Genomic DNA, 13,138 nt, shown 5'->3' with positions numbered 1-13,138 from the left:
CTACAATTCAATAAATTTTGGATATATTACAGAACAACTCAAAGAATAGTTGATATATAGTGGAAGTAGTTCAACAATGAAAACTTCTTTTTTTATATTCTTTTTTACTACGGTGCGTATGTTTATGCAAAGCTAAAAAATATATGTACCTTATAACTACTCTTCCTATTGTAAAAGTCACAAGGATATTATAGCAATTAGAAGTATACCAAATCAATTTTTTCCAAAAAGATAATTTGATCCCTTGACAAAGAACGGACATGAACCTGTCATTCGGACATCCAAATCAAACCTAGTAAATTCAATAAACATAACAAAACAAAAATATGTTCATGCACAAACAATTAGGTGCCACGGATAACGGAGTAAGTCCCTGGAACTTATTAACCCTGTTAGTATAAAGAAAACCGTAGACTCGCAGTGAACTAGCTATTGCATCAACATTGTTCAGTTCATTCTCTTCAACATGACACAAGCTTTCCAGAGGTGCTATGTATTGGGACCCATAACGTAATTGAACAGGGAAAATTGGGAGAATGTAGGGAAAATTCCCTCCAGAAATCCCTTCCATCAACTTTGGACTTTCTGGAGTAGCCCCGCGTAAAAACACAATCCAAATGCATCTCGAAAATACTATAGGAGATAAAAAAAATGTGTATACCAAGTTTTGTATTGCTAGACAAAATAGGTATGAGGGGAAAGTTTATATTGGTATACATGCTTTTCCATCATATCTATTCCGTCTATCAATACAAAACTTGGTATACACATTTTTTATCCCCTATAATATTTTTCGAGATACATTTGGATTGTGTGCTTTTACTCAGGGCCACTCTAGATGGGTCCAAAGTTGATGGGAGGGATTTCTGAAGAGATTTTTCCCGACATTCTCCCAATTTTCCCTGTTCAAGTACGTTATGAACACCAATATATAGCACCTTTGGAAAGCTTGTTTCATGCTGAAGAGAATGAACTATATACAATGGATTTACAATGAATAGTGTTGATGTAATAACTATTTTACTGCGAGTCTACGATTTTCTTTATACTAACAGGGTTAATAGGCCCCAGGGACATACTCCGTTGCCCATGGCACCTAATTTTTTGTGCATGAATATATCTTTGTTATGTCTATCGAATGGACTAGGTTTGCTTCGGATGTCCGGATGACAGGTTCATGTCCTTTCCTTGTGAGTACGTACGAAACAACAAAGATTGTTGTACCTAGGTATAATAAATCTAGTGATAACCGATTGTTTTCAAGGGGTAATTTTGTGAAAATAAACACTGTACAAAAGTCCATGTCTGCTTTCTTATTCCCATTAAATTTTGATTTTTGCTTTATTAAGTACTAACTTCAATAACAAAGGACATGAATAGTATACGTAGAAAGAAATAAACAATGTTGCAGTTTTGTCAAATTATTTGTTGCAAGAACATGCAATGAATATCGGTCTAGGCGTCTTGGTTTCAAAACTAGATATTTTCATAAGATCACTACACCCAAATTATTGTCCCTTAGTATATGCAGAAAAAGTAGATAGGCATCTTAAATATACTGCAGTGTTTGCTTGTTACTTCCGCTTATATGCGGCAAGCAAAATATTTCAAAATGTCGAAAACAAAAAACAAAAGTTTATATACTAAAAACAGAAATAGTTTCTCGAACTTGTTTCGTCTCTGTGTACGATTATTTTATGGTATACAAATCAGTCTTGAAAGAATGATTTCACTAGATTAAAGGAAAAATATGTACAAAAGGGCTGTAGTGCTAGTGGTATTTATTTTGATGTAGTAAGGTATAATACCGTACATCGATTGTGTTAGAATGGTGTAAGAGTCAAGAAAGAAAATAGCATTTTATTCTGATATTATTAGCGATATGTCATTTGTTAAAATTAATAATGATACTGTTTCTAAGACCATAGTAATTTCACACTTCGACTCTTATGCGTATAAAGGAAGACCTTATATTTCTTATTGCTCCAGCGTTTTGATCGGTGTATATTGTAAAATCACAACCAAATGGATACAATTACAAGATTTGTAGATTTATTTCAGTGCTCCTTTAAATTTTTCTTCATTCTAAACACATTTTTTTTTGGGGGGAAGGGGGGTAAACCTTGTGAAGGATTTTAGATGTACTTGCCCCCAGTTCTGCCAGCACTCGAACATCTTCTAGATATAAATGGTATGAATCAGCAGCTACGTCACCATTTGTACCATCGACTATTTTCTCTGGATGTTCGTGGACCAGTCTATCCCAAACACTCTCTCCCTTTCCTGCAAAATAAATATTTTCAATACTTTTTACTTGTAACAAAACAAGCTTCCTTTTTCGTTAATTGGAGTAGATAAACTGTCAATAATATATTTCTGCAAGTAATAATCTAGCACTAACGTTAATTCACAAAGCACATGCTTTAATAAGCTTCAACTTCAATCGGCTTTAAAAAATTAGTCTGAAATATTACCTAGTTGCTGATTTCGATGCTGAATCAAGGTAAAATAACTTTGACTACGCAAACTTTCAAAGTCTTGCTTAAATTAATTTCCTCAAAGTAAGATCTAGCTAAATCGATTTTTCTCACCCTAAAATAGTGGAAGAATCAGTCTCTTTTCGAGCTAAAATTTGCATGCCCCTTTCAGAAATGCCCCTAAATGAATTTTTCCCAAAGTTTGAACCCATTTGAACAGCTATCTTGCACCTGAGACAGATATATAATAAAAATTCTTAGGCAAAATCGTTACTAACCCTTGGAAATTAGATTTGTCAAAGACGCTCGTTAGCTCAGATTTTTACTTTCAGGCACGGCAGCACAAACCAGAAACATAGCCAAGATATATAAACAAACTTTAGATGTCCTATATGATATATATATATATATATATATATATATATATATATATATATATATATATATATATATATATATATATATATATATATGTGTGTGTGTGTGAATGATAAGGTCAACGCATTTGTACTTACCACTGGGGCCGCGGTGGCTCAGTGGTAGAGCGTTCACCTCTGGTGCTTGGGGTCCCGGGTTCGATCTCAGCCCCCGCCAAGTGAACTTTGTGGTGGACAAACACCGTGTGCGTGGGTTTTCTCGTTGTTCTCCCACTTTCTTCATTCCACCATTTTCACTCATTACTCATTATCACCGTTTCCTTTAGCCTAACCGGCATAACCGTGGGACGTAAACCTCAAAGATTTCATTTCATTTTCATTTCATGAACTTACCACTAACGTTCCATGCTCCTTCTACTTGATATGAAGCCGAAGCACTTCCAAACAGAAAATCGTCAGGAAATGTGTCGTAGTAAAATTCGTCGTCTTGGCTGTAGCAAGTTTTAAAAATGCACACAATAAAGAGGATAGTAAGCAAGGACATGTTTATTTCCGTACTGTGAAATTTGTTGCTTTACCATTTAATATAAACAGTTCTTATCAAATGATTTAAAGGAGACAATAATATCTATTTGATATTTTGATATCGTACGCTGACCTACATTTTGTTGTACTAACGTCCAATATAAGTAAGCAAATCAACAAAATCTAAGATAAAACTACTGTATGGACAAAGATTGAATAATCTTTGAATATTCATATTTTGTCATCAAATCGTTTCAAATTCAATATATAAGATTATATATAAAAGTCATTACTTATCTAATTACTGATAACACATCAAAACGATTATGTGATGTCCTATAGATATTGAGAGATAATTTTTGAGAATCCAGTATATGAAAGTGAGTATGATATTTCTGTTTGATCGCATCAGGCAATAAGTACTGAACCAACTGAAATGACATTACGTATGATTACCAAACTTAAGTCTCCCAAGGGTAATATAACATTAAATTGATTAAAATGTATATCCTAAGAGGGAGAAAAAGGTTCATAATTTGTCAAAAATTAAGTGCTAACCTGTATAAATATCAATCGAAAATGACTGGTATTAGTTTCCAATCCACCATTATTGCATTCATAGTATTTTTTACTTTTATTTATTTATTTATTTTACAATAATTGCACTGCTCATGAGGAATATAAACACTGCTCTTCGAGTACCTACTCTTCCATAAGTGCGGCAGTCTTAGAGTAATATTTCATGTTGGATATTTACGTATATTGTTGCTTGTACTGATTGATTTGGTAGGTTCAATTGAAGTTTAGCGTTTCGTTCAGCACTGACACCATATAAGACGTGAATTTATAGCTAAACGTGAGATCCGAACCGCAAGAGCACCTAACGGAAGTGAACTCGAGTATACTGCGACAAAAACAAGTACCTAAATACAGTAACCATCCAGCCACGAGGGATCTCTCGCTTGTACAGAATCTCGTCTAGACTTCTTTTCCTACATTGACGCGAGGAAACCATTCATTCTGCATTCGTTTTCAATCATTTACTCAGGTTGTGCACTTGTGTGCGAATATGGAAGACTAGAAAGGGTGTAAACAGTATTTGTCTTGCGGATTTTACAATATTCGTAGAATTTTCATTGCTTATGCGCATTTTTCTATATTATTTTTCTTGAGTTAGTGAATTTACTTCAGTATGAACTGCTGAAGAAACGAAGAATGAAATGAACAAAAAGAAGAATGAAAGCAATGTGCTCAATTTTGTAGCATCGAAAAACATGAATTATTTAACTTTACAGAAATATGAAGTCAGTTTATTGGATGTAGTGTTCCAGATGCAAAAAGGCAAAGTGTTGTAGAAATTCCTGGTGATTTAGCAACGAAAAGCGAGAAAATCGAGGAACACATTATCAATATACATAAAAGAATAGTGCAAATGACTCGTTCATACTAAAGAAATTAAAATTGAAGAAGTGTACTGGCGGAATGAGTAGAAAGATCTCAGCAAATGAGCATGATTTTCTCATTGGACAGACAAAAGGATGGTTATGACAGGATTGTACGTACTATAATAAGACGCAAGAAACGAATGGAAAGGAAGAAAAGAAAGTTGAAAATACTGTGACTCAGCTGGAAACTTGGTCAAATGTAGTCTGCCTACTCTATGGCTTCTTCGTCTTCTCTTTCTCAAATAGAATTAGAAGATTTCAATTTTCTGACTGAATTTCATGTATAGACACTACCAGAAGCTCAGAAGGAAACATATGAATCAGAGATACCAAATGTTATTTCTTACATGCCCACTAGTCGCATTTGCAAGTCCATGCGACTCGATAGGAGTGTCTTCCAGGGATTCATCTAAAACTGCAAGTACTCTGTTAAAAGGTTAGTGGTTAGCAGACTCCGTCGACTAAAGAAAATGTAATGAAGGTAATTGACAGAAGCAAAATACCAAGAAAAATGCAGAGAAAATGTCGTAAAGTTAGTGAAAAATAATTTGATAAATTTATCACAAAAGGAACCTATTTAGATACACGGAGGAATAGGACTATTAAAACTTAAATATTGGAAGAACAATTCACATGCATGTTGTAAGTAAGATACTCTACTTGAAGCACTACAGTCAAAATACATTGATGACGTTATATCGCTTTCTGTTACAAACATCGTTATTAAAATCAAATATTAGGCCTACGGACTATTAAAAGGATATTAGAAATCTGAAAATTTAATGGTTGTTGGCTGCGATGGGGCTGTAGCAAACATAAAATCAAAGGGAGGTGCTGTTCGATTAATAGAAGAAGAGACGGGATACCAACACAATGGAATATTTGGAAACTACATGGCAATGAATGTCCTCTCCTTCACCTATTGCATTATTTAAATGGACATTTAATAGAGCATTACTCATTTTCATGCTTTATCAGTAAAAGAACGGCTAGAGTGATGTGGGAAACTGCTGATAGTCAAATTCGAAAGAGTTCAGCCTCATTTTGATCTCAATCTATCTTGATAAATTGTCTGATGTGTGTTCCGAGTTGTTGATCAACTCATGCCTCTTGGGTGAAATGATAGTTGACAACTGTAACAAAATATATACTTGAGCACGGATCAACCATAATGTATATTTAAAATTGAAAGTGACTATATTTGTGATTCTTAATCCCTTGAACCACACGACCGATCTCTTTCAAATTTTCAACATTGATGAGGTTCAAACGTGGGAAGATTTTTATCATTTCGCTTTGACGGTAGATCTTACGGGTGGGGAGGGGAGGAGGGGAAATATATGAAAATGAATATAAAATCTTGAACCACCCAACCGATTTCGATCAAACTTTCAATATATATAAGATTCAGGCCTGGGATGTTTTTGTCATTTCGCTTTTATGGTGCAATGTAGTGGAGGGGGAGGAGGAGATATATGTAAAAAAAAAATAAAAATAATAAAATTGGCTCTCTTTGTGACTTCATCACGCTTCAACCACCAGACCGATCTTGATCAAATTTTCAACATAGATGGGGTTCAGACCTGGGGTGGTTTTCATCAGACCACTTTGACGATAGAACTTACGGGAGGGGAAGGGGAGGGGAGAGATATATAAAAATAAATAAAATTTAATAACTCTTGAACCACAGGACCGATCTCTTTCAAATTTTCAACATAGATGAGATTCGAGCCTGAGATATATTTTTTATCATTTAACTTTGACGGTGAAACGTAAGAGAGGGGGAAGAGGAGATATATGTAAAAAATTGAAATGAAAGTGACTGTCTTTGTAACTTCATCACTCTTGAACCACCTAACGGATCTCGATTAAATTTTCCACATAGCTGAGGTTCGGGCCTGGGATGGTATTTATATATTCTCTTTGACGGTAGAACTTAGGGGAGGGGATGGGAGGGAAAGATAAATAAAAATAAATAAAAGGTAATAACCAGGGCCCGGATTTTGTTGACAAGTCAACTTTTCTCTGTTACGCATAAAACAAGGCAAATTCTAATAAGAAAGTTATCCATCAACTCTAGGCTCTAAAAGTATATATTTTTAGGGTCAACTTTGAAGTTTCAGATCATTTTTTAATATTTTAAGGTAAATTTTAGGTCACTTATGGTCTTTTTATTCTTTTTCTTCTACATAAGGAAATCTTAAAATGAACACTGTTTACGGATGTGAAAAAGACGAAGTTTAAATAGTCTCTTTTTATGCTTCCTGACTATTCGGGTGGAAAAACTGCATTCTTAACAAGCTAATGAAAACTAAGCTGTAGCTGGTTGACCAAAGGTGGAGGTTGGTAGGTGGCCGAACGGATAGTTTTGGGTTGTTGACCACAAAGGATGTGATCACATGAATAACTAAAAATGAATTAGAAGGCGTACAAAGATTTTAAACAGGGTTTTTATCTATTATTCTCATTTAATCTACACTTGCGAACTTTTATTGTTTAAGAGTGCTTCCTAGTTTCAACTCGGGAGTGAATTGACGCTTTCAGTACGTACAATGCCGTACAATGGACTGATCAACGAACATAAATGATCAATGGACTGCAACTAACTGAAACAAAACTTTTTGAATATGAGTGACAAACGTTAATTAAAATCCAATGGATATTTAAAAAATGTCAATGTTTTAAGAAATAAACATTTTAAAAAACGCAAGTTTTAAGGTCAATTTTTGTGAATTTTAGGGGTATTTTACAGGAATTTTAGTGTCATTTTATAGGCCACTTTCTAGAAGATTTTAGGTCAACAAGATCCGGGCCCTGATTATAATTATATCTCTTCCTTTAACGTAAATAGGGAAGAAATCTATTTAAAAGGCGTAAAACAAATGCATTGGCACCAGGATCTTGGCCAATTATCTGTACACTTTGTCTGATGAAATCAAGAAGTATAAATAGTTGGGAAAACTATTACACATGAGCTGTTTTAGTAAAACGTTGTGCTTTTCTCAGAGATTGTTTTAATTGTACTTTGAACTACATTGTATTGACCGTTTTGTTTAATTTCGTATTACCTAATCGTCTTTAAAATGATAATATTATCTTCATTCTATATTCTTTATTAAGGAAAAGATGTAAACTCATTACGCAAGCAGGCGATTTAACATATTTTGGGTAGTAATTTTGTGGTTCATTGGCGCTTACGGCATGGTGAACATACCTAGGACATACTAGGCACGTTCCCGAGGTACACTCAATGTCCAAAATTATTGTCGTACGTATGTTTTTACGTAAATATGTAAAAACATACAAATAGTACAATGATTTCGTGGGTGAAACGGATTAATTGTATTTACATTAATTTCAATTGGAAAGATAATTTCGGATTGCGAACAGTTACGGAACCAATTAAATTCGTAACTTGAACATGCACAGTACTTGATAACTAACCAAGAATAGTTCAATTGTTCAGTAATTACATCTAACAACTAGAAGTCTTTTTTGATTTGCTGAGATGTATTTTATTTATTTATTGTACATAATGATCAGTTAAAATACACAATATAGTTAGAGAAACAAGAATATAATCTAGATCTATCCTTGGCTTGGCTGCGGAAATCCTCTATTTCTGATTACTTCATTGTAGAATCGAGCAGAGTCTTTTGCAGTTCGAGGTCTTGCAGGGTCATTGAAGTCAACATGGTAAAGGCCATATCTCTCACTGTAAAATAATTAGGTGTTTTTCTATGAATGGTCAGAATTCATATTATATAGTATTACAGACATTAAAACATGTCAACACAGATGAATGCAAGGAACTAATTACTAAAAATAAGAATTCTAAAAAGATTTTAAAGTTGGACATTTTAATATCAATTAAATAAAATCAAAATAAACTACGTATTGTATTTATCAGATAAATGAGTAAAATCGATAAAAGTTTCCACACAAAACAGACCGAAGACAAAGTTTATAAAATGAGTTTCTACACATCATTATGCATCAATTGCATGTTTACTACATATCATAAATGTTAATGTATTGTTGAAGTCACTTACGTTTTGTATGAATGATATATATATATATATATATATATATATATATATATATATATATATATATATATATAAAATTTTTTTTAGCTTTGACCATTAGATTTTCTCTCAATCAATGTAGTTATAATTAATAGCTATTTAATAATTGGTATAAAGAACAGTGAAACCAGCTTTGAAAAAAGAACAGACTCTCGCTAGTTCTCTGAAAATCTTCAGTGATACTCTCAACGATCTGAGTGTTGTACCTGGTGACAAGGGCGAGTACCGGTACATTTGACGTAAGTGTGTTCACATTGTAATTGCTAATCCAGATTTGGGAAAATTGAAGGACATCGCTAGTGTTATGGAAAGTAATGCTGATACAACTGTTGACAATGATATGTCCTTCCCAAATTACATGTTTCAAGTATGCTCCCGTGACACCTGTAGATGTGGGAAGATCATTTTCACATCTAAAGCGAATTCTTTCTGACAGGAGACAAAGTCTTTCCTTTGAAAATCTTAAAAAGATGTTAATAATTTCAGAGAACAAAAATATGAAAAACTTTTCGTAAGTGAAAATAAACTACTAGTGAATGTAAAATGACTTCACTTTAGTATTTCTTGTGCTTTGAATGTTTGTGCTAATGTAACCGCGTGTGAATAAAATGTGATAGTGTTTTTAAGTTATTGTTTCATTGTTACTACTGAAGAGTGGCGAATGAATTGTTAGATGTCGTTCCTTCACGGGTGCGGAAGTTTCCAGAATTTTAAGTGGTAAGTACAAAGTGCAAAATGAAACATTTTATTCGATTAGTAAACGAATTATAGCCTTTTATAGCTTTTATATATTTTAGTATCTATTTTTCCCCAAAGTTCGTGGTTGCTTGTTTACTTTATTTTGCCATTTTACCTGCCATTTTTGGGTGTTTATTTTGGAATTTTGCCAGCCACTTTCGGGCTTTTGTTTCGCCTTTAATTCCGGGCTTTACTTATGACAGAAATAAAGCACTGACTATAATGTCCCGTATTTATCTACTGCCACTATAATATAAAACTTACGTGTAACCTGCTCCCCATTCGAAGTTGTCGATGACACTCCATGCTGTGAAACCTTTTACGTTACAACCATCAATCTTGACTGCCTTCAATAATTCGTCCATGTACGACTGAAATTTAAGATAATAATTAAAAGTTTGTGAAATAAAATATAGTCATGTTTAAAAATCAAACACTTGCATGTGTTGTATAAGAAGTTTTTTCTATATATCCTCATCTCTAGATCTATAAACCAGTGACGACGCCAGAGGGGGGCAAGGGGGCGAGCGCCCCCCTAGTAGCTACTTCTGCCCCCTGACTGCCATCTGGACTGCCCCCCAGACTCATACAACCTTTAAACATTCTACATGTAGTTTTTTATATCAGTATCATAACCAAAACATTCTACATGTAGTATTTTATATCAGTATCATAACCAATCTCATTGTCAAATTGTAGTCTACTTTCCATGCATTTACTATGTGGCACATTAGTCCTCAAGCTTTCTTCTTTGAGCTTCTAATTTAGCGCCTTTTGAGGTAAATTTTAGTTATACTTCTTTCTTATGATTTTTAATTATTGTGCCTAGCGAACAATACTAGATTTGGTCGACTTCAAATTCATTGGATCAACTTCGATTGGAAACAAAAGAAATGTAAAACCAGTTACGTAACTTGTTTGTATTTATCCAGGTTTGGAGTTTTCAGTTTCATATTTTGTTTTATTTCAAGGTCCTATACTTCTTTTTTCTGAAACATTATTCTCGGCTTTTAATATTCAGAGGATGTGCTTATAACAGTTTAGTTTGTAACTACCAGGGTTTAATTTTTTGAAGGGGATAAAAAGAGTTGTGTTTTCCCTTCCTGCAAATGATAATGATAATAAATTTATGGAATTAAATTGATTCCCAATAAAACGTATTGTCAGAGTGCTGATCTTTAGTTAGTAATTGGTTTATGCTAGTGCTCCTTTACTTATTTTGTTTCAAAGTACTGACGTGACGTCTACCATATTGACTAGGAACTGCTGAAAAATTCGTAGCCCAACCCAGAAGGAGTGCACGTGGAATGGTGAAGTTTTACTTCTTCTACACTTTCCCCGAAAGTCAATATACTACCTTGAGTAGTGCTCCAGTTTTTGCAGAAAAGTTAAAAAATCTGAAAATTTCCTCGCACCACTATTCGTACCACTACTCCTATCAGATCTAAAATGGCGTCCTTTCCAGTGTTATTTAAGTTTGGGAAATAAGTACACGTAATACTTAGACGGAGCTAAATCTGCGGAATAAGAATGATTATCTAGACATTGAAATCCTAGATTATGCAATGTCAGTTATGTTCGCAGGGGCTTGATAGACAGGTGTATTCTCCTAAAGGAACAGAATTCCTTTCTTTTCATTTTCCGCGGCGTTGAACTTCGAATTTTTCTTTCAGTTTTGTATGTAATGTAGAGATTCTGGATTTAATATCTGACCGTTACGGAGGTAGTCTATAAGTACCACTCCATGCTTATCCCAGAAGAATGTTGCAAACAGTTTCTCAACCTACTTCTGTGTCTTGAACTTCTTGGGGCTATGGAGAAATGAGTGCTACTACTCCATTGACTATTTTTTCTTTTCAGGATCATAGTGGTACAACCATACTATTCGTGAGCGAAATTGATCAGCATTACGGTCAAATGGGAAGAAGACTTCTCTTAATGCCGTCACTCCTGACAGATTTTTTGGGAACCCATTATGCCGAGAATTTGCGCATACCCAAGCCATTCTGAATTATGCTACCGACGAGTTCCAAAGAAATGCCCAGAATCTCTGACACAAGTTTTGCTGAGAAGGTAAAAACTGAGAAAGCGGGGTGCAGCCAGACCTCAGACTATAATAAGTATATCGTGAGTTTACTATACACTTTAAAAACTATATAGATAATAGCTTAAATTATTTTTGTCACTCAAAAACTAATGTGGCTTAGGCCCTCCGGCCCTGGGCTATATCCACCACTGGCTGAAATGCTACAATTTTCAAGAATAATGTCACAAATTGCATCCATGATTTCGGGAAGACTCATTGCTTTTAATCATCCTGGATGTAAAGCATAATTTGTTGAGAAATCGCCACGTTTATACTAAGCCACTCACTTCTTCACCGCTGTATATAACGATGGAGAGTCCCGTGGTGATTCACTGATTTCCTAATTAATTTACTTCGGTGACTTTCCTTGGTGAAACAAAAATGTTATAACAGTTAGGATCTGGATGTTCGTGAAATTATCTGTTTGGGCACACATAATCACTTCAGAGGCCTGAGAAACAATAAGAATTTCATTATTAATATTAAAATTTCTATTGCACATACAGAGATATGTTTTTTCTAAACTACAGTTTCATTTATATATATATATATATATATATATATATATATATATATATATATGTGTGTGTGTGTGTGTGTGTGTAGAGAGAGAGAGAAGATATATACGTAGCATATAGTACAGGCTTCAAAAGTTACATTGAAAAATATTTCATGTGCAGACGTTACTTACGGTATTTGTTAGTTACAAATTTACTTGAAATAAGTTTAATTTATAATCATATAGGTCTAATACGAAAACAGCAACGAAATACACAATGTAATGTAAAATAAGTCAAATGTAATAAATATGTCATTTTTGGTATGGCAAATAGCCGCCCCCCGAAAATGTACCGGTATCTGCCCCTCTTTTGCCCCCCTAAGAACTTAAAGCTGGCGTCGTCACTGCTATAAACTCTTTCTGTATATCCTGTAACAAACATATCGTATATTCTTTGAATTTTGAAGTCCTTCTTGCAAGTTAATGGGTCCTAAGCACTTTAGCTATGAGAGTCAGGACATAACTTTTAGATTTTTTTCTAAAAAAGTAGGTTCTCGATAAAGAAATTGATAGTAGGTATAAAGACATTGATTCTGAGAAAACAGTTAGTGAGTCTTTCCTTGGCTTTATAGAAATGAAAAAGAAGGATACAGGAAGCTTGATTGAAGTCATTGTAAAACAAGTAGAAGTTTACAAAGTTAAGGTCGGTCGATCCCAGTATTATGACAAAGCTATTGTGGCATTAATCAAAGAATTAAAAAGAGAAGTTATCTGTCAATATTTGTAAATTCTGTCGCTCACTCAACTTTGCGGGTACACGTGCCATCAATGATGATAACTTTTTCTTTTTTTAACCATGTACTCTACATTTTGTTCATTTGTTTAATATATTGCTGGAAAACG

General features: G+C 34.0%; 2 protein-coding genes across 2 annotated transcripts in view; both read right to left on the bottom strand.

Annotated features, from left to right (window-relative positions):
• The window catches only part of LOC145679186 (myrosinase 1-like), a 42,473-nt gene extending 39,075 nt beyond the window's left edge, over window positions 1-3,398 (bottom strand). Inside the window, exons 1-2 of the mRNA XM_081749774.1 lie at window positions 3,248-3,398; window positions 2,150-2,283 (exon numbers count right to left, since the gene is read on the bottom strand). Of these exons, the coding sequence (XP_081605900.1) occupies window positions 2,150-2,283; window positions 3,248-3,398 (285 nt within the window). The remainder of the gene's footprint in view (window positions 1-2,149; window positions 2,284-3,247) is intronic.
• Window positions 3,399-8,144: 4,746 nt separating this feature from the next.
• LOC145675649 (myrosinase 1-like) overlaps window positions 8,145-13,138 on the bottom strand; it is a 56,853-nt gene continuing 51,859 nt past the window's right edge. The window contains exons 10-11 of the mRNA XM_081746216.1: window positions 9,915-10,021; window positions 8,145-8,539 (exon numbers count right to left, since the gene is read on the bottom strand). Of these exons, the coding sequence (XP_081602342.1) occupies window positions 8,413-8,539; window positions 9,915-10,021 (234 nt within the window). The 3' untranslated portion in view covers window positions 8,145-8,412. The remainder of the gene's footprint in view (window positions 8,540-9,914; window positions 10,022-13,138) is intronic.

This window comes from Thermobia domestica, chromosome 2 (genome assembly GCF_964235325.1).
Source record: "Thermobia domestica chromosome 2, izTheDome1.hap1.1, whole genome shotgun sequence".
NCBI lineage: Eukaryota > Metazoa > Arthropoda > Insecta > Zygentoma > Lepismatidae > Thermobia > Thermobia domestica.
Note: the sequence above shows the minus strand (reverse complement) of the source record. Positions and strands in the feature narration are given on the sequence as shown.